The sequence below is a fragment of the Bombyx mandarina genome, chromosome 19 (genome assembly GCF_030267445.1).
Source record: "Bombyx mandarina strain Sakado chromosome 19, ASM3026744v2".
Classification (NCBI taxonomy): Eukaryota; Metazoa; Arthropoda; class Insecta; order Lepidoptera; family Bombycidae; genus Bombyx; species Bombyx mandarina.
In genome coordinates this window covers 3,358,780-3,379,126 of record NC_143225.1, presented here as the reverse complement: position 1 = coordinate 3,379,126, position 20,347 = coordinate 3,358,780, and the positions used below count along the sequence as shown (strand labels likewise).

At 38.6% G+C, this 20,347-nt stretch overlaps 1 protein-coding gene and 1 long non-coding RNA gene across 2 annotated transcripts in view; both read left to right on the top strand.

The window, feature by feature from the left end:
* The window catches only part of LOC149500810 (uncharacterized), a 131,826-nt gene that overhangs the window by 4,015 nt on the left and 107,464 nt on the right, over nucleotides 1-20,347 (top strand). The window lies entirely within an intron of this gene.
* LOC114239430 (uncharacterized) lies at nucleotides 3,330-20,056 on the top strand. The gene is made up of 17 exons (XM_028169621.2): nucleotides 3,330-4,007; nucleotides 5,103-5,279; nucleotides 5,809-5,986; nucleotides 6,062-6,241; nucleotides 6,651-6,827; nucleotides 7,354-7,472; nucleotides 9,067-9,208; nucleotides 10,066-10,136; nucleotides 10,613-10,832; nucleotides 11,541-11,732; nucleotides 12,518-12,615; nucleotides 13,169-13,288; nucleotides 13,907-14,065; nucleotides 14,648-14,725; nucleotides 15,171-15,242; nucleotides 17,923-18,099; nucleotides 19,933-20,056. The coding sequence occupies exons 1-17, from the start codon at nucleotides 3,732-3,734 to the stop codon at nucleotides 20,002-20,004; spliced, it is 2,508 nt and encodes an 835-aa protein (XP_028025422.2). The 5' UTR covers nucleotides 3,330-3,731; the 3' UTR covers nucleotides 20,005-20,056.

Sequence of the window (20,347 nt, the reverse complement as noted above, 5' to 3'; positions counted from 1 at the left end):
GTGATTTATTATTGATTTCTCCTCTACTTAATGGATGTTAATATACATATAAATCTTTCTCTTCAATCACTCTATCTTTTAAAAAAAAAACCATCAAAATCCGTTGCGTAGTTTTAAAGATTTAAGCATACATAGGGATATAGGGACAGAGAAAGCGACTTTGTTTTATACTATGTAGTGATATTTTAAAACGAAAATAGGATAAGATACTGATTTTCCCTAAAAATTCAACGTCTATTTCTTGCTCACTAAAAAGCCTTCTTTTTGTTTTAAACAAATTAAAGTTTCTCTAGTTTTGACGCTTACTGAACTAATTATCGACGGCCAGCGACCGAAACGCAAGAGACGTCCACAGAAAAGGGGCGCGCGGAGTGTATGGGACTACCGAAGCCACCTGACGTTTCCCCTGCACTCTCGTCACGTCCAATCCACCCGTCTAAAACCGCAGGATATATAAGAGATTACCAAGGACGCTCGGCCGAGTGAGTCATCGGAAAATTGACTAAGGATTGGCCATCTCCGTCAGCGACTTGTCAGCTAGCTCATTGCCCTGTTCTGGTTAGGAGTGGGTAATATCGGTTTTGCCGCGTATCGAATCGTATCTATATATCGAGGATCAATATCGGATATTGAATCTATATATTTTCTGAATCTATATATTGATGGATGCTAGTAGATTTTCTCGATTCATGATATTTGAGATTTGAAACGATACGCTGATATAATATCGTAGTAGATATAGATTTAAGTCAACGTTATACGGTTGGTTTTCTGATATCAATTTATAATATGATCTTAAAGTAATAAAAAGAACATGAATATAAAAATATCAAAAAAACTTTCCTTCATGCTTTTACCAGGCTTAGGACTGGCTACATTATTTTCAGTTTTTAGTATTTTGTGTCTTAATTTAAAATTACAAAATATACCAAAAGAGTGTAGATTTCAAAAGTTTAATACAAACACAAGAAATAAACTCAATTATTTGGATTCAACTAAAAATAGAAAAATGTGTACTTTAAAAATCAAACACAAAAAACTTTTAAGTATTTATAAACACTTGTCCAAAAATTCTAGTTCAAGGTCAAAGCGCGTGAAATTAAATTCAACTATGCAAATAGGCTATACTGCATTCAAGTTAGGGTCGAAAGTTGAAACTTCTTTCCTTAATTGTATCCTGCTGATACGCTAAGAATAATCTAGACATATGGACTTAAATATAAGGTTTACAATTGTATGGATAATGCCTGTTTCTGTTTCATTCATCACATGGTATCCCTATCGTGCGCTCACTCACTCTGGCCGATTCGATACGAACCAAACGAATATTGCTGATATTAACGAATCGGTACGATATGCCGATGCGCATCACATCGAGCAGTATCGTGTATCGGCTGATATCGAAATATAGATTTCGATTCACGAATCGGTACGATATGCCGATGCGCATCACATCGAGCAATATCGTGTATCGGCTGATATCGATATATAGATTTCGTGCGGGGCGATATCGGATTCAACGATATTGCTGCGATATATAGATATTGAATCTATATACGATTTATATCACCCACTCCTAGTTCTGGTACCTCTTAAGCCTTTAGTGGGGCGCAGGATATATGAGAGATTATCAAAGACGCCCGGCCGAGTGAGGCATCGGAAGCTTGATTAGGCATTGACCATCTCCGTCAGCAACCTGTTAGCCAGCTCATTACCCTATGTGGGTACCTCTTAAGTGTTTAGTGGAGCCTATAAGTATCACAGCGTCCATGTCTCTCCTCTATTTGTCTCCATTATATAGTGATTAAGCCATCACTATATATTTTTTTTAGTTAGATTTCATCACAGGTTTTTTGTTCCTTCATAGTGGAACTAATATGTGTAATCGTGTTAAATGTGGCGGTAACCAGCAACACAAGATATTTGACAAATGCTTGAATCTAGTTTACGACATCTTCAAGATAAGCTTGCATACATACAATTTCCGAAGAACAACATTCGGACCGTCGGTCTGCTAAGCAATATCATCTGCTAGGTGGAAGATCTTCCCTTTGTCGTATACGAGTATATCCCTACAGTAAGTACATTTAATTGAAAAAATTGGTGCCTACCTGAAGGATTCGATCGTCAGCATACTCACTTGGCGATAGGACAGTAGGACCTCTTGTGAGTCCGCATGGGTAGGTACCATCACCCCCGCATATACTGAGACCTTAGAACTCATATCTCAAGGTAGGTGGCGGCATTTACTTTGTAGATGTCTATGAGCTCCAGTAACCACTTAGCACCAGGTGGGCTGTGAGCTCGTCCACACATCTAAGCAACAAAAAAAAGAACACACAGGGCTTCTTATCGTTTAATCCTATTAACTTGACAATACTGAAGCCTTCATTAGTCGAACTTCGTTAATAAGCTTGGACGTTTACATAATTTGGCCCTTCGTTTTACATTTCATATAAAATAGTTTTGTGGAAACTCGCTATTTCGTAAAGGACTTAAGTAGTTACCTAATCTGCATCCGTAAAAAAACTTACTAATACTATCATGTCTACTATTTTAATTATTTCATGATTTAATTACGTCTAGCTAGTAGCGCGATCGTTTTCATTCATTCGTCCGAAATTCCCCGTGGATCATTTTTGAAGTTTCCTAATCACAACTAAAGCGTAAATTATTGTGAAGTGAGCGTAAAAAATCATACTCGTACGATCGTTATTAGTTCATGGCTGGCTTGGCGATGCAATATTTAGCGCCCCTAACCATCGCGCCGAGTGTCGAGGGTTCGATTCCCACCTAAGACTGAAAGATGAACAGGATTGTTTGCTCTTTGTGTAGGTGTTTATTATCTACATATCTATATTTAAACGTACTGTGTTCCACTCACCGTCATTCACTCATGTATAAATCAGCAGGTGTTATTAAAAACTTATAAAATCATAGGTATATCTTCTCAAAGGTGATCATTTATGTTAGCAGTTCTTTTACTTTTTTTGGGATCGTTTGTATTGTAGATTTTTTTTTTGTAAACACCAAAATCTCCCAATTAGTGTTCTCCTTGGATCTACTCGAAGAGATTTCATTTTGAAAGAAAAAAATAGTAGCTTTAGACATTTTCTAATATTTTTTTTTTTTTTTTATAACGATTACTATTATATCCATGAAGTAAGTAAATATAGTTTGGCGTAGTAAACTAGATTTTTATTTTATATCTTTAATCGAAAATTATCACAGTCTACAGACAAATTCCCTGACTATTTTGAAATTACCTCTGGCATTTGCAAAGTCCTTGAACCACAATGACCAGCTAGACCCGAATAGATATACCTTCAAACGTCATAAAAACTAATGCGTATTTATAAACGAAACATGTCTTTCAAACATTCAGTCGATTGTCTGATTTAACCGGCCGGTTTAATAGCCTCAATTGTCAGTTTATCGGGACCCATAGCGAGTTGTGCAATCATCGCACAGGAAGCTCAGTTTTGGTTCGGATTATATGTCGATAAGGCGACCGATATACAGTTGTTGCTTCTGAATTCGCGCTAATAGCATACGTTACGGAGTTGAGTTTGGTTGGACACATTAAATTCAAAATATCTCAATATTCACTTCGATAATTCAGTCGAGCGCAATTTATGAATGTGCTATTTAAAAGTGAAATAAAGTTTGAGTTAATTTGAATTGGTGATTAAAAGATAAATGAATATCGATGAAGTAATGGTTAAAACAATATGGGAACTATAAAAAGAAAAGTGTCAACAGATTTACCAACAGATAAACCGTGTTGCTTCAGAATCTCTGTAATTGCATGCGTCTGTGCTGTGTTATCATTGTTAGTACACACCTACAATTATGTTGAGAAGGAAAGCGGTAGTGATAAATTAAATGGTAATGCTAGAGACGTATTAGAAAATATTCTAGATGATAAATTAGAAGAGAAGATTGAAGCATATCTCTCGGCCTTCACTGGAACTACTTCACATCGATTAAAAAGAGACGCTATGCTGGTGAGCTCAGAAGATACCTTTTGTTTATTTGCATAAATTTCAATTCTATAAAAATTCATGCCATTCTATTAGCGTTTGTTTATCGCTAGGATCTAGGTAGAGTCGCTATCTTCGTGACATCGCCATAACATATTCCATCATCCAGCTTCACAGCTGAAACTGTGGTAGAGTCATTTTTAATATTTTGTTACCACCGATAACATAGTTATTGTATGGCCTGCCTGGTAATTCGCTGGTTATTAATATTCCTAATAACTGTACTACGAGATTATCTATCAGAAAAGGGAGGTATGATCTGTTAGAACTACAATCCATTTGCGGTCTTAATGTCCTCGATATTATCTGGTATGTGTATGCAGGGACGTCTTAAACTAGGATGGGGCCCTTGGGCACACAAGAATTTGAGGCCCTTTTGGAAAGTAAAAAAAGCGAATTATAATAACATTTTTTTACTGAGTATGACCATTTATTATAGGTAATCAAATACAGTATGATATAATGTCATTAATGATATTAGAATGCTGCTGGTTTTTTGGTTACGATTTCAATAACGGTTTCTTTCATGATTTCTATTGAGCAAAATCTTCTATTATAGGCATAGTATATGCCTTGTAAATACCATCTGATTACTGATTTGTGAAAAAAGTTTAATGTGCCCAACAAAAATGTTTTGAGAATAAACGTGTGAGAGAAATTGTCGGTCTTTCGGGCCCCCCTGAGAATGGGGGCCCTGGGCACGGGCCCCGTGTGCCCTTATGGTAAAGACGGTATTGTGTGTATGTCCTATTTCTGGTGGCAGCGTATAATGCAAGGCCGCTCAAATAGGTCCTACCTATTTCTGCCACGAAGCTTGTAATCCGATTTTACCAGTTATCAGTGGAATTGAGACTTCAACCTTATTTGTCATTGTGGACTCGAACTCAGTTTGGGTATTCGCCTACATAATCCAACTACTAGGTACAAAGAAAATAAGCTCTCTTGAGATCATAGATCATATGATGCTACGCACAATTATAATCAAGAGTCCATAGATGCGATAAGTGCATTTGACCAGATAACACGATCACTAACTGAAACTTTTATTTCACTAAAAAGAAACCATCGGCCGTCCAGGAAGACAACACAGTGACGCCTCACGTGGAGTTCTTCAATCCTAAAATGAGACCTGAACTAGAAGAGAAAGACGCCATAGAGATGAGAAAGACTGGAGCGAAGGGACCAGCGCCTGGTGACGACACCTGGGTTTGGCTGACGAGCTACTCTCGAGTACCGGTAACTTGTTTGTTTTTCTTGATATGTTTTAAGAAAACCGACGGAGGATCTAAAATAGTTCATTTTGGAGATTCCAGTTAAATAAAAAGATCTGTTTTATTGCGTGTAACTTAGCTAAAATTCTATTGACAAAATAAGAATTTATTATCGGCGAAAAATCTGAAAGCATAATTTTATGGAAGATATTAGAAATATTACCTCACACTTATTCTAAACTATATTGCTCTAGAAGCTGTCTTCTACTAATATCGTTGTTTTTGGCATTGTGGGTTGTAATTTGTGAATATTCATTTTGTTTGTTACCATCACGCCGATACCCACTGGTTCATCCTCTTTGGTCGGTGTCTTCTTCCATCGCTACTGATCTCTTCTCAACTGACGCTTAAAGCTTTAGAATAATAACTAAAGGACTTTGCGAGAAACTTACAAACTATAAAGGGTCATAATCGTCTTTTGTCCAGCATAAAATTAATTTAGCCTACCATATCTAAATCGAAATACGCTCCAAGCTGACGCATTGTGTTTTCAGTATAAAGTGGTCCAAGGATTCTGCAAAGCAACTCAAGACTACTGCCCGCCGGGTGTTCAAGGTCCGAAAGGGCCGACTGGTGTCCCAGGTCCGAAAGGTGATAAAGGAGAAGCCGGAGCACCAGGAATTCCCGGTCATGGAGGAGCAAGAGGACCTATTGGACCACCAGGGCCAAAAGGTAAAAAAGACAATCACTTTTTACATATGCATAAATTTTTACTGAATCTACAAACATATTTGTCTTTTATGAAAGGGGAAAGAGGATTTCCCGGAAACCCAGGGTTAGATGGAAGAGACGGTGTTCCCGGAGAACCTGGGCTCGACGGGATGTTTGGTCGCAACGGAGCAGATGGGGCCCCGGGTAAAGATGGTCGTGATGGCATGCCCGGAAAAGACGGTAGCCCAGGAAAAAACGGAAAAGATGGAAAGGACGGTAAGCAGTTTCATTCAAAATCTCCACTCAAAGACTTATATTTTTTAAGTATCGCATAAAAAAAATACATATATGAATGATATTATAATTAATACCCATGTACTGAATTATAATGTGAATTATCGCTTAATAATTCCAAATATCACTTTGCGGGAAAAGGACAAAGAACCCGTTTGAAACCCAAAAGACAAATCATAAACATGTAAATCCAGTTTTAGCAATTTAAAATTGTTTATTTGAAATATTACTGTGATTAATACTAAGTTTACGTTTACTATTAGGCATTTTAATGAACTCAACGTCAAAATTCACTTAATTATTAAATGAACTATTGAAATTTTTCAAACTACATTACGATTGTCACCTAACTCAATATTAACCCAAGATTAACTGTCGAGCTTTTTATCAGGTAGACCTGGCGCCCAAGGACCCCCAGGCATCCGTGGTCCTAAAGGCGAGAAGGGACCCACAGGACCCAAAGGCCAACGTGGTATTGATGGACGCGACGGAGCTCCCGGGAGACCGGGGCTGTCTATCTACAACAATACCCTGGAGAAAGAATTGTTCATACCGCCTACTTTTGCACGTATGTTACTTAAATTCCAGATAAAGATTGATAGGATAGACCGCATGATGAACGAAACCATCCGTACCAACCAACCAACCAACCGTATCATCGTAATAAATCTACTACTACTGGAGCCCGCAACGGCAGACACTTTACTGCTGGTAGGACCTCTTGTGAGTCCGCACGGGTAGGTACCACCACCCTGCCTATTTCTGCCGTGAAGCAGTAATGCGTTTCGGTTTGAAGGGTGGGGCAGCCGCTGTAACTATACTTGAGACCTTAGAACTTATATCTAAAGGTGGGTGGGGCATTTACGTCGTAGATGTCTATGGGCTCCAGTAACCACTTAACACAAGGTGGGCTGTTAATTCGACCACCCGTCTAAGCTATAAAAAAAAAACTTCTATAGACTAACCAGATGTCTTATTAAATTAGATGGTATATAAAAATACCGCACCGGTTACTGAGGCTGGGAGCTAGGTAGCCACAAAAAGCAGTCACATAATGGAGGTATTGTGTTAAACTACCTGTATTTCATTTGTAGAGGATCACACTCGCGTAATAGTCCGTGAGAGTGAACGACTTCGCCTCAGCTGCAACCCTATGGGCCGACCAGAGCCCTCGGTCGAGTGGCGAAGATATGACGGCACAGCTCTCATACAGGTAAACATCAGACCAGAATTAATATAATTTGGTAGCGTAGCCAATGCTTACCTGTAAAGAAAAGTAAGCACTAAATACACTCCTAATCGACATCTTAAGCGATGACTCTCTCTTCTCTCTTCTATCGTTCCCTCATTACTGAGGATCGCGACCACATGTGACTTTCTTCCACTGTGCTCGATCATGGGTAGCAAGGACCGCATGGTACAGACTACCACCAAGTGCTTCTCTTGCTAGATCTGACCATCTGGCTGGTGTTCTGCCCACGGCGCGCTTGCCCTCTATGCGACCCGCAATTATGAGCTTCTCTAATTAATGTCTGGAAGACATCTTGATGTGTCTACAGAAGCTCATAACAAGCGATGGCTACCTAGACCAAAACGCTACTACAGGCATCTTCGCAAGAATTTAGAGAATGGCTTTAAGGGTCTCTGGGTCATTCTTAAGCAAATATCAGTCCGACCACATACGCAATAAGATAAGGAATACGCTTTCGTGTCCTGATGGAAAAGTCGCTACCAAACTACAGGGTCTGAACCAGCATTGTATCCCCTGGAAATTATTTGACGCCATTTTACCAAATAACAATTTATATATATTTACATATATAATAATAATTGTATAATTTTTTTACGCTCTATTGGATTAACACAATTCATCAAGCCTTCAGAAAATTTTATATTACTGATCACTTGTGAGGCCGCAATCACCATGCCTATTTCTGCGGTGAATTAGTTTCGTTTTGAAAAGTGAAGTAGCTGTTGTACTATAAAACTGAGATTTAGAGCTCATCTCTCAAGGTGAGTGACGGCATTTACGTTCTTGACTTCTACAAGCTTCGGTAACCATTTAACACGAAACAAACCGGGCGCTCGTCCAACCGTCGAAAAAAAAAGCATGTGTGCAATTCACACGTAGTAGAAGTGAAACCTCCAAAAAGTTTGGCTTCCAGATAATGAGACTAATTTAAAATTTCCGGAATAGAATAATTGTAGATTTTAGTAATGATCATAGTGACACAAAATTTGATAATTATTTTACATTTTATTCGTATACGAGCGACCCGCCCTCGCTTCGCTTCGGAAACATTAAAATGTTCATCAGGGATAATGTCGGCTTCTAATGGAAAAAGAATTTTTCAAATCGGTCCAGTAGTTTCGGAGCCTATTCGAAACAAACAAACAAACAAATCTTTCCTCTTTATAATATTATATTCGTATATATTACATAGACTTATTCATCATCATCAACATTATCATCAACACCCCACAGTCGTCCACTGCTGGACATACGCCTCTCCCAATCTACACCACTGAGCCTGGTCTGCGGCTCTAGACTAGATAGACTAGACTGGACTCTAGACTTATTCACAATGTATTAAATACGAAAATACGGTACGAAGCAGAGCATAAAGAGAATCATGAATATAAGAAACACTGTATAATGCTTCCTATCTCATTTTCTCCCGCCTTAAATCTTATGAATTTATGTATCTGTCTCTTTTTACTGTCGCTTTTTCGTTACATCGACTTTCGTATTACAACGATGTTAAAGAAGTTTTCACTTCAAAAGGTGTTTATTTTTATCTCCTCAGGGTTCGTGGCGAGATGCGTCTGTGAGCGGGCACGTGCTCACCATCCCGAAGGTGTCGAGGTGGCACATGGGGAAATATGTTTGCCTCGCCAACAACGGAATGCTCCCGCCTGTCAACCAGACCACTGATGTCGAAGTACATTGTTAGTGTCTGTTGAACTTTTTTTTCCTACCTGAGCGGATAGCCTTGAGAGGCTATGTCAGCATAACCTAACAAGTAGGTGAGCTCACGGGGCTGAAACCGGGAGTGTTGCTAACACTAACCATAGCTAGAGCAGTGATTCGCAGAATCTACCACCGGATCGGAAACGCGACCCATTGAAAAGATCCGGCAAGAAACTCAGTGGGCTGTGTGATAGCTAATCGAATAGACACACTATTCGGTTAGCTATCACCGATTAATGAGGGCGAAGCTGCTTAATAACAATCCGAAGAAAAAAAACAAACGATACCCGTATTCAAACTTAAAGCCTTTAGTAGATTATTGAAATATCTTGTACCTACTGAAAATACAATTAGAAATAACAGTACACCCAGATCTCAAATCTGAACTGAACCCTTGTATACTACAAGTATACAAGTATATCGTACTTAGGGACTAGACGATAGATATCTGATCTATGAAGATTTATAAATTTTGTCATAGTTAAAAAATATAATTTCCATCGGCTTTCGCGATACGTAGATACCCTCTCAACAACTTTTAAGATTTAATCGCACCTTAATTGTTTTCAGATTATTATTTTGGATTCTTCGAATAAATCAGTTTTCATAGCCACGGATGGACTGGCTAATTGATGATCACAAATGTCATTTAAATGTTTTAGCACTTTTTTTTAATATCCATTTTCAGAAAAAAAAGTCTTTAGAGCGACATGAAGTTAGTAACATCTAGATAGAAGTCACCAGACTCAAATCTTCAATACAGGCATATATTCTCTTTGCTTCGAGTATGTCCTATATTACAATTTTGATTGTAGACATTAACTTTAAATTACAGTCAGCCCTTTCATTCGGGTTCCTAACAACGTTGTATACGTCTTCAACAAGACGGCCAAGATCGAGTGCGAGGTGAGAATTGGGAGCATCTAAATATATATTAATATAATACTTTTTCCACTACCTGTTCGCTGGTAGTAGTAGTAAGGCTATTCCAACTACGCTCTGGCTGGTAGCTGAACCCACGGTGTCAACCTGAGAGAGTTTGTTAACATTAGCCCTAGTAAGAGCAGTATTTTGTAGAATCTACCACCGGATCGAAATCGCGACCCACTGAGGAGATCCGGCGAGAAACTATGTTGTGCTCGCACGTCGAACTCTTCGTCATAATCGACGAGGACGGCGATCGGTGCTTGAAGAGCCTAAAAGCATCAAGAGTGGACCGAGGGCTCCAATGAGACCGGTTGTCCTGTTGGTTTACGATTGAAAAGCTTCAAGGTCAAGCAAGACCCTTTAATTGAGAGTATGACCTCGTTTCTCAAACTAGACCACAACAATCCAAGGTCTAAGCTGAACTGAGTTCTAGAATATTCTTTTTTATTTCGCAGATACAAGCCTGGCCAGAACCGGTCCTCGCTTGGGAATGCGACGGTGTGACAATCGAAGGTTCCAGATACAAAAGCGAAGTGATCCCTACAGGAGACACGTGGCGATGGATTATGACTCTCGAGATTCTGGGAGTTAGAGACAATGATATGAGGCAATACAGCTGCGTCGCCAAGAATGAACTTAAAAACCAGACTATTAAGGGAGATATTCGGTTAATGTGTAAGTATATACATCGAAGACTATCTATTAATTACGCGCCCACTGAGTTTCTCGAGGGATCTTCTCAGCGGGTCCTGTTTCCCATCCGGCGGTAGATTCTTTTTTTTATTGCCTTTGTAGGCAGCGAGCATACTGCCCACTTGATGGTAAGTGGTTACCGTCGCCCATGGACATCAGCAATGCCAGGGGCAGAGCCAATTCGCTGCCTAAAGCACTGCAATTGCTTGAGCCAGTGCTAGCAACGCCTCCTCGTTTGAGCCCCGAGAGCTCACCTACACGTTAGGATAACGCTGACATAGCCTCACAAGGCTATCAGCTTAGGTAAGATTTTTTTATTGCTTAGATGGGTGGACGATTTCACAGCCCACCTGGTGTTAAGTGGTTACTGGAGCCCATAGACATCTCCAACGTTAAATGCGCCATCCACCTTAATACATTTCTACTTTATTTCAAATTTTTTTAATTGCGTAGTTGGGTGGATGAAGCTCACAGCCCACCTAGTGTTAAGTGGTTACCAGAACCTATAGACATCTATAACGTAAATGCACCACCCATCTTGTTCTCAAGTATAATTCCAACGGCTGCCCCGCCCTTCAACTTTACGGCAGAAATAGGCAGGATGGTACCTACAGCCCGGATTCACAAGAGGTCCTACCACCAGTAAAAAATGTATTCCAACTTTAATATTCATCGACCTTTTCCCAATAGACCCAGGGCCGAATCAGCCAACACAGGTGATGCAGCCCATAGAATATGGGTCCAGGGCGCCGATCCTGACGTCGTACGATGAGCCGTGTCTGACCCAGACCTGTCCGACGTGTCCTCGGTGCGATCGAGCTCAACTCCTCATCACGCCCATGAATGGGACGACTACTTACATCAAACCCAGGAGGAACACCAGTAAAAATTTCATATATACGAGCGCTTTTTTCATAGTTCTATTGCTCATAATCTTCTGAGAACTATTTCTAGGCTTCAAATTATTTTTACAAACATTATTATTGAACGGGTTTCCTCAACGAATTTCTCGTGTAATGCGTGTTGCAAATGCCGTGGTCACGGATAAAGTGAATATTGCCAGTGGGTTTGTTATACAATATAAATATAGACACTTATATTTTGCCTACATATCTGCCTCAATGGGCTACTTACTGTCTTCACCATAACTATTTGTCAAATTAACGGATCAAACAAACGTTACGCAGCGTGTGTTTGAGCATTTGATCATTTAAGGTCAAACCATGTACAAACAAATAAACAAAAATCATTGACTTTTTGAATTTTATTTGATTTTGCGCTTTCTTACTTGTACTGTGTAACTATTGCGCCACATCCTATACTTTTGCCCAATTACTGGTGGTAGGACCTCTTGTGAGTCCGGACGGGTATGTACCACCGCCCTGCCTATTTCTGCCGTGAAGCAGTAATGCGTTTCGGTTTGAAGGGTGGGGCAGCCGTTGTAACTATACTGAGACTTTAGAACTTATATCTCAAGGTGGGTGGCGCATTTACGTTGTAGATGTCTATGGTCTCCAGTAACCACTTAACATCAGGTGGGCTGTGAGCTCGTCCACCAATCTAAGCAATAAAAAAAAACATATTTACTAGAGCTCTGACTATACACAGTAAGAATAACAATCAATTGTAGATGAGTTTAACAATGCCAATAACACTTTAATATCCAGATTGCCAACTATACGCAATTGGGAAACCGGTCTATCATCGTTACAAAGAGGAACTCTTCGGCGCTTGGCTGCGGGATTCTAATGCCACAGATGTTCAGGTAATTTTGCTTTAACGTTTCGGCTACCGGCACTACGGTCGACTTGATGTGTTTCGAAATGACTGACCCCGTGGGAGCGAAAGTGTAGGGAATGTCGTCGTGGCCTAAAGGATAAGACGTCCGGTACATTCGTGTCGAGCGATGCAACGGTGTTCGAATCCCGCAGGCGGGTACCAATTTTTCTAATGAAATACGTACTTCACAAATGTTCACGATTGACTTCCACGATGAACAAATAATGTCTTGTAATAAAAATCAAACCCGCAAAATTATTAATTTGCATAATTACTGGTGGTAGGACATATTGAAGGGTTTGTTGGGCTGAAGGCGTTTGAAGGGTGGGACAGCCGTTGCAATATACTGAGACCTTAGAACTCATATCTCAAGGTGGGTGGCGGCATCTACATTGTAGATGTCTATGGGCTCCGGTAACCACTTAACACTAGGCGGCTGTGAGTTCGTCCAACAATCTAAGCAATAAAAAATAAATAAATAAATCATTTTGTCGTAATATAATACAGTTATATTTGCTGCATTTTGTCATCTTCCTTAGAGAGAGAAGCTTTGGACTACACAAGAGAATGACATAGAACGACTCCGGGAATACAGGAACAAAGCTAGTTTCAAATCGGACCACGTCGACGAGTTCCACAAACTACAGAAACCGTTCTACGTAAGTTTCAAAACCACGCTCAACTCATGTACAGAATTCCGAATATCGTGACAATTAAATTTTTTTACACGCTTTATATTAGCTACACTTGTATGTATGTTTGTAATGGACTCCTTTAGACGCGATTTCGACCCACTTTAAACGGCCAGATTTCATTCAAACTTTGTAGATTTATCGAGGACCGATGACGATTCAATATTAAAAAAAAATATTGAAAAAATTGAAATATGACTAAAAAATGAAAAAAAAAATTGTTTAATAAAACTAAAAAACACGCTTTATAGAAAAATTAACTAAAAAATAGAAAATAAATTTTAATAAATTTAAATAGAAAATAGTGTAATAGTAATAGTAAAAAAAAGCGGGGTGTGCATGGTGTTATTAGTTATATTTTTCTGACAGATATGAGTAGAAGAATTATTATATCAATAATATCTTAAAAAGCACCCCACGCTTTTTTTTTAAATAAAATATATTTTACACAATTTTCAATTTAAATTTATTAAAATATATTTTCAATTTTTTGTTGAATTTTATATAAAGCGTGTTTTTTAGTTTTTTTAAAACTATTATTTATTTATTCAATTTTGGTTGCTATGGCAAATATCTTGTGTCCAGGGTAACGGGCACATTGTGTACGGCGGCTCCTTCTTCTACCAAGCGAACGAGTCGGGACAACCGGGCGAGATAATCCGTTACGACCTCACACAGAGCAGAATTAAATCAGCACATCTTCCGTACGCTGATGGGAGATTGTACACTTCACAACACAACCAGGTATATAAAGAGCTATATGTAATTTCTTATATAAATTTAATTTTACCCGATATTAGTTTTGACGTGATAACGCCTTATAAATCGATAAACATCGGCTGCATGCACGAAAAAGTGTCACGTTCCGCCTGAGCCTGAGCATGCAAGCGAGAGCGCGGAACAAGCGACAGAGACGCACGATCGGCTTAAGCATTGGCTTGTGATACATCTATCTCTCTTCTCGCATGACGTCAGAGCTAGCAGTTCGAATAGTTCTGCGAATGACGTCATCACGTAAAACTATCGTCCGTAAATCGACTTTACAGACAACCAACCAACCAGTAAGCAGTGGCTTGGCTCTGCCCCTGGCATTGCTGAAGTCCATGGGCGACGGTAACCACTCACCATCAGGTGGGCCGTATGCACGTCTGCCTACAAGGGCAATAAAAAAAAAAGACCAAATTATTTTTTATGACAAATTTATACTAATATTTTAATCAGAAATAGCACCAAGCTTGTTCACCATTCGATTAACGTGAACAAAACATGATTTCGTTACCTACACGTGGCAAATATCTTTGTAGTCCTACAAGTTGCTTCTTTCAGGTGGATTTTAGCGCTGACGACAACGGACTATGGGCCATCTACTCCATAGAAAGTTCCAACAACACAGCAGTAGCAAAGGTAAGTAAGTCCAGACCTAGATGATGAAGAAGGGAAACCCGAACGACCATAGACGATTCACATTCCCGATCCTGTGGATCGAATGGTACCCTAATACGGACTACATCATCCAAAAGACGTCTCGGTTTTATTGTAAAACGCCTGTCACACCCTACAAACCCGAACGCACGACTGATTCGCGGTCTGGCAACATTAGCCTCGACTGGCCATAAAGCAAATTGACGATCGCTAAGACAGAGAGATCAGCCACGATCGAAGAGACGAGAACTATGACCGGTGCTTGAGGTACCTAAAAGTATCCGGAGGATCCGAAATGACGTGTACTCGCATTAAGATTTGGTGTTTCATTATTATGTTTTGCTGTTGTTTGATAAGCACTAGTCATAATTACTAGTTACATGATTTGATGTTCTAGTATCAAGAATATGTTTTGCATTTATTTCAGTTGAGCTTCGACCCAAATAAAGACAGTTTAAACATTGATTACGTATGGAATATATCTCTTAATCATAAACAAGTGAGTATTTTAATATATTTTGATGATCTAAAAACGCAATCAAAATCTTCCTAGTGATGTTTAAAAGTATATAAGTATTTTATCACTAGGTTTAATCTAACTTGTTCTTCGACGACCTCTTTAGTAGTTTCTAGAAGAATTATTAAAAGAAAATTGACCTTATAAATTATCACGCGTATCTGCGAGACATATTACGCTGAATCAAAGTTTAAATATAATATTCTAATCGGTTTTCGTGCGTCATAGACATACCTAATAAAACTTTGATTATCGACCAGAAGTGAGGTAGTTAACAAAAAGAAATAAATAACACAGAACTGGCCTAATTATATTTCACTGAATTAACCAATACTTCTAACAAAATGATTTCAATTTACTATTAACGAAAACTGTTAAAATTACACAAGTCCCAAACATGTTTCAACAAGAACAGCACACACGAACGCCACGCACAAAAAAGAGGCAAAGGCGCAGCGAGGGATCGTTTTTATAGTTTTAGCGCTGGCTCTCGGTCGGGGGTTGCCTGGACTCGGTAACACTTTATTACGTTCTTCACTGCCATCATACTGACTAGGTAGTGCTGTAGTGGTAGACGAGTTCACAGCCCACCTGGTCTTAAGTGGTTTCTGGAGCCCATAGTCATCTACGACGTAAATGCGCCACCCACCTTGAGATTAAGTTCTAAGGTTTCAAATGTAGTAACAACGGCTGCCGCACCCTTCAAACCGAAACGCATTACTGCTTCACGGCAGAAATAGGCAGGGTGGTGGTACCTACCCACACGGACTCATAATAGGTCCTACCACCAGTAATTACGCAAATTATAATTTTGCGGGTTTGATTTTTATTACACGATGTTATTCCTTCACCGTGGAAGTCAATCGTGAACATTTGTTGAGTACGTATTTCATTAGAAAAATTGGTACCCGCCTGCGGGATTCGAACACCGGTGCATCGCTCAACACGAATGCACCGGACGTCTTATCCTTTAGGCCACGACGACTTCGACAACATACATATTACTATCGAGCTTTAAGGTCAAGTCACTTTAAGGCGATTGATTTTGCTTCGTCTTCTATTACCGGTAGCCTCATATGGCTTTAACCCTTAATTTGGCTAAGCCCGCTACAACGAACAATCAAATAAATAAAATCTGGTGGGTCTATGAAAACTTCTACACAGCTTAAATATTTAACAAAAACTTTAAAATATATTTCTATTATGGTAAAAAAATTTAATTCTTATTTGGTAATCTTGTATCTGTGATTTTGAGACAAAATGTCGACGAAGCACAAGCCATCCGTTTTACTCAAAGTATTTATATTTTTTTATAAAGTTTTTACTAATAAATGTGCACGTTTGTTTACTGAAATAACTTTGTAATATTGTAATTTATTGAATCACTTATAGATCTTGTAATTTTGTATGGTTTTGATGACTTTTTTTACTAAAAACAATGTTTGTCCGCCACAGCGAACAAAATCAATTTCATAAATATTTAGTGTTTGATTGATTTGTCCGCCACAACGAACATTGCCAAAGTTATTGCGGGCTTAATATGTATTGGGATGATTACTAATATGTTACCTAATTATTAAATTTACATATTTATTTATACTTATTTGCAAGAAATTGATGCAGGTAAGGAAAAGGAAATGAAGAAGAAGGAGAGAGGTGCATTTTCAGAATCGACATGCGATAATAACTGCCTACCTGTTGTTCGGTGGAACGATAATAAGGCTGTTACGTTTATAAGCACATGCGTAGCTAGGGACCCCATCGAAAAAATTCAAAGATATTGTAAGGACTCGCGAAAAAAGGTTGACGTGCAGTGTCCTCAAAGTACGTCAATATAACCGGCATATGGGAGGTGTAGATCTTGCAGACATGCTGATATCATTGTACAAAATAGCTTTCAAAAGTAGAAGATAGAGTACTTAGGTATTTTTGCACAAATAGTTGATATTTGCCTGAATAATGCTTGGCTTGTTTATCGAGTCCAGCGCGGGCTTGGAAGTAAAATTTCCCTAAAGGTATTTAAACATCAGGTATATGAAAACCTATTTTTGGCCAATCGAAGTGTCAAAATAATGAAATAGAACTCTCAAAAATAAACAAACCTTACGCAGCAAGACCTTCAAGTCCTGTAAAATATGATGGTGTAGGTTATTTCCCATCAATTATGGATGAAAGACGTTGCAGATATTGTCAGAAAAAATGTTTTTTTTTTTTATTATTACATTTTGTATTTATACACATTACTGGCGTTGCGTTAAAATGCAATGTCAGACTTTGTTTTGTAACTGGCAAAAATGCCAGAAACTGTTTTCTTAATTTTCGTACCAAATTAGATGTGTAAATGTCATAAATAAATACTTTTTTATTATATCTGTCCACAAAATACTTCAACTTTTTATTTACCGCATATTTAGTACTGGCTGCTACACCGGACATGTATATTTATGACTTCTTTATAACATAATTGTCAATGTTCGCCACAGCGGACATTGATTATCTCAAAAATGGGAAATAATATATTTTATTTATTTATTTTAAAGAGATCCCAATGTATATACAGACATAGGAAAATAACAGAAATTAAAAAAAAAATTGAAAAAAATTCTTGCCAAATTAAGGGTTAACAACGACCATACAACTAAACCTTAAGTATTCGTTTTAGGTAGGAGAAATGTTCATAGTATGCGGCGTACTGTACGCTTTAGACTCCGCTACTGACAGAGACAGTAAGGTGACAGTTGCCATAGACCTGTACCGGAGTAAGCCCGTTGAGGTCTCGCTGCAGTTCACTAATCCCTTTCGGAAGACCACGCAATTAGGATATGACCACACTCATAAGGTGAGTACAGTGTTTCCGGTGACGATTTGACTTTACTTCTTTTTAGTCCTAACTATTGTTACGCCGGTAAGAGTAACACCATCTATCGCCGAATAATCTTACCAATATAGAAGGATCTAGTAGCACCTAGAACGCTCGAGAAGTACAACACCATCTATTGTCAGATAGCGGAAACGCAATACTAGAGATGTGTGGAATATTCTCGATAATTCTAGGGATGTGGTATCGGCTATAAAAGGGTTGCAGAGATGGCACGCAGTCAGTTAGTGATCGCGTGAAGCGAAACAGCGAACGGATCACCTGAAGCGAAGCGGAAGAAGCGAATTGAGAGTTTTAAAGTGTTTTAAGTGTTCTAAGTGTTGAATACAGTGTTAACCTGTAATTCGGTAGAATTTTTATTTATCCCGAACCCCAGCGCGTAACACTTATCTACTACCTGAAACATATGTAGATGATAAGAAACAGAGGATACTAAAGTTTTCAACATATTTCTTCAATTTATTACATGTACAAAAATCGATTTCTTTATTTATGTTCCGATTGACCCAGCGGGTAATCCTATGAAAGTTGCTAGCGACCAAATCAAATTGAAGTCAAAGATCGCCAAGCAAGGCGGGCTGGGCCGATTTTGACTAATGCTAATACGTCAGTGCGGGCGTTCCCCAAGGTGGTGTTCTTTCTCCTCTTCTGTTTTCTGTGTTTATAAACTCTGTCACTAGACTTATATCTTCTAAATTCCACCTCTACGCAGACGATCTCCAGCTATATCGCCACTTCTCGGAGCCTGAAGTTGAATCGGCTATTGCTGCGATGAACAGTGATCTGAAGTCTATCAGAGAATGGGCAAAAGCCTACGGTCTGCACATTAATCCGGGAAAATCACAGGCTATCATTATAGGGGGTAAACAATTGCGCAGTAGACTCAATATTTCGTGGAGTTCTCACGTTGCTGAGATTAGTAGGAAGGTGCACTTTGCCTTGCACTCGTTGAGATGTCTGCAGGGCTTCTTACCTCAGCATACAAAAATATCTCTCGTCCAAGCTCTCATTCTACCCATAATTGATTACGCCGATGCCTGCTACTTGGATGCCACTGAGGAGCTCTCAAACAAGCTTGAGAGGATGCAAAATCTATGTATCCGTTTTATATACAATCTCAGAAAATTCGATCATGTTTCTCATTTTCGCAAAGAACTTAAATGGCTCCCTATACGCCTTCGTAGGAATACTCGAATATTATGTCTCCTATTCAATATCCTACATAAGCCCACTTCTCCCTTATATTTACGTGGGCGATTCTCTTTCATTCGTTCTCCTGATGCTCCCTGCAGGTCCAACCAACGTTCTGTTTTGTTATTCCCTTCCCACAAAACCAGTTTCTATTCTCACTCCTTTACTGTGCACGCGGTCAGACTGTGGAATTCGTTGCCGGCTGACATCCGAGTTTGCAAGTCTGTTTCTGTTTTTAAATACAAGGTCAAACAATTTTATCTCTCATCAACCGAATGATCATGGTTCTATACTCTTCGCATATACGAGTGTTACTGTGTTACTTATAATATTTGCTATGTGTATGTGCTATAATTCTCATGTTGTATTTGTTATTGTAGTTATGTGTTATTTGTTCTACACACACTTATCACTTTTTATTATTATTCTCATTATCCTCTCGCAGGTCTGCTGGAAGAGATTTCTCAAAGAAATAAGCAGTGCCTTTGTACATAATTTTCCTATTACTCTGTACTGTGTCTTGTTTTCTGTGTGTACATAAATAAATAAATAACTAATAATATTTATAAATATTTGAGTCTAAACACAAAATTACATTCACAGGAGCTGTACTCTTGGGACAAAGGCAACCAGTTAACTTATCCTGTAAGGTACAACGAATTACCGGGACCTTAATGTTTGTTGAGTAAATGTTTCATAAAATAAAATGTTTTTCTTACTAATAAAACATATTTTATTAACCTCATTTCAACAGAAACGTTAAGTGTATTGGACTTACGTTTTGTCAAATTTAAGTAATAGGTACCGTAATATCTTTTTTATAACTCTCAGTAAGGATGAGGTAATTTATAATCGTTACTGAACCAATTCGATCATCGATATTACTTTCATAGAACTAGGAATCGATAGTAGCACGATTAAGCCGTATGGTCAGATTATGTCACAAAATAAAATATATTTTTCTATTAAATAGGTACTTATTCTAATAACATTACTACAAAAATCCTCCAACACCGAC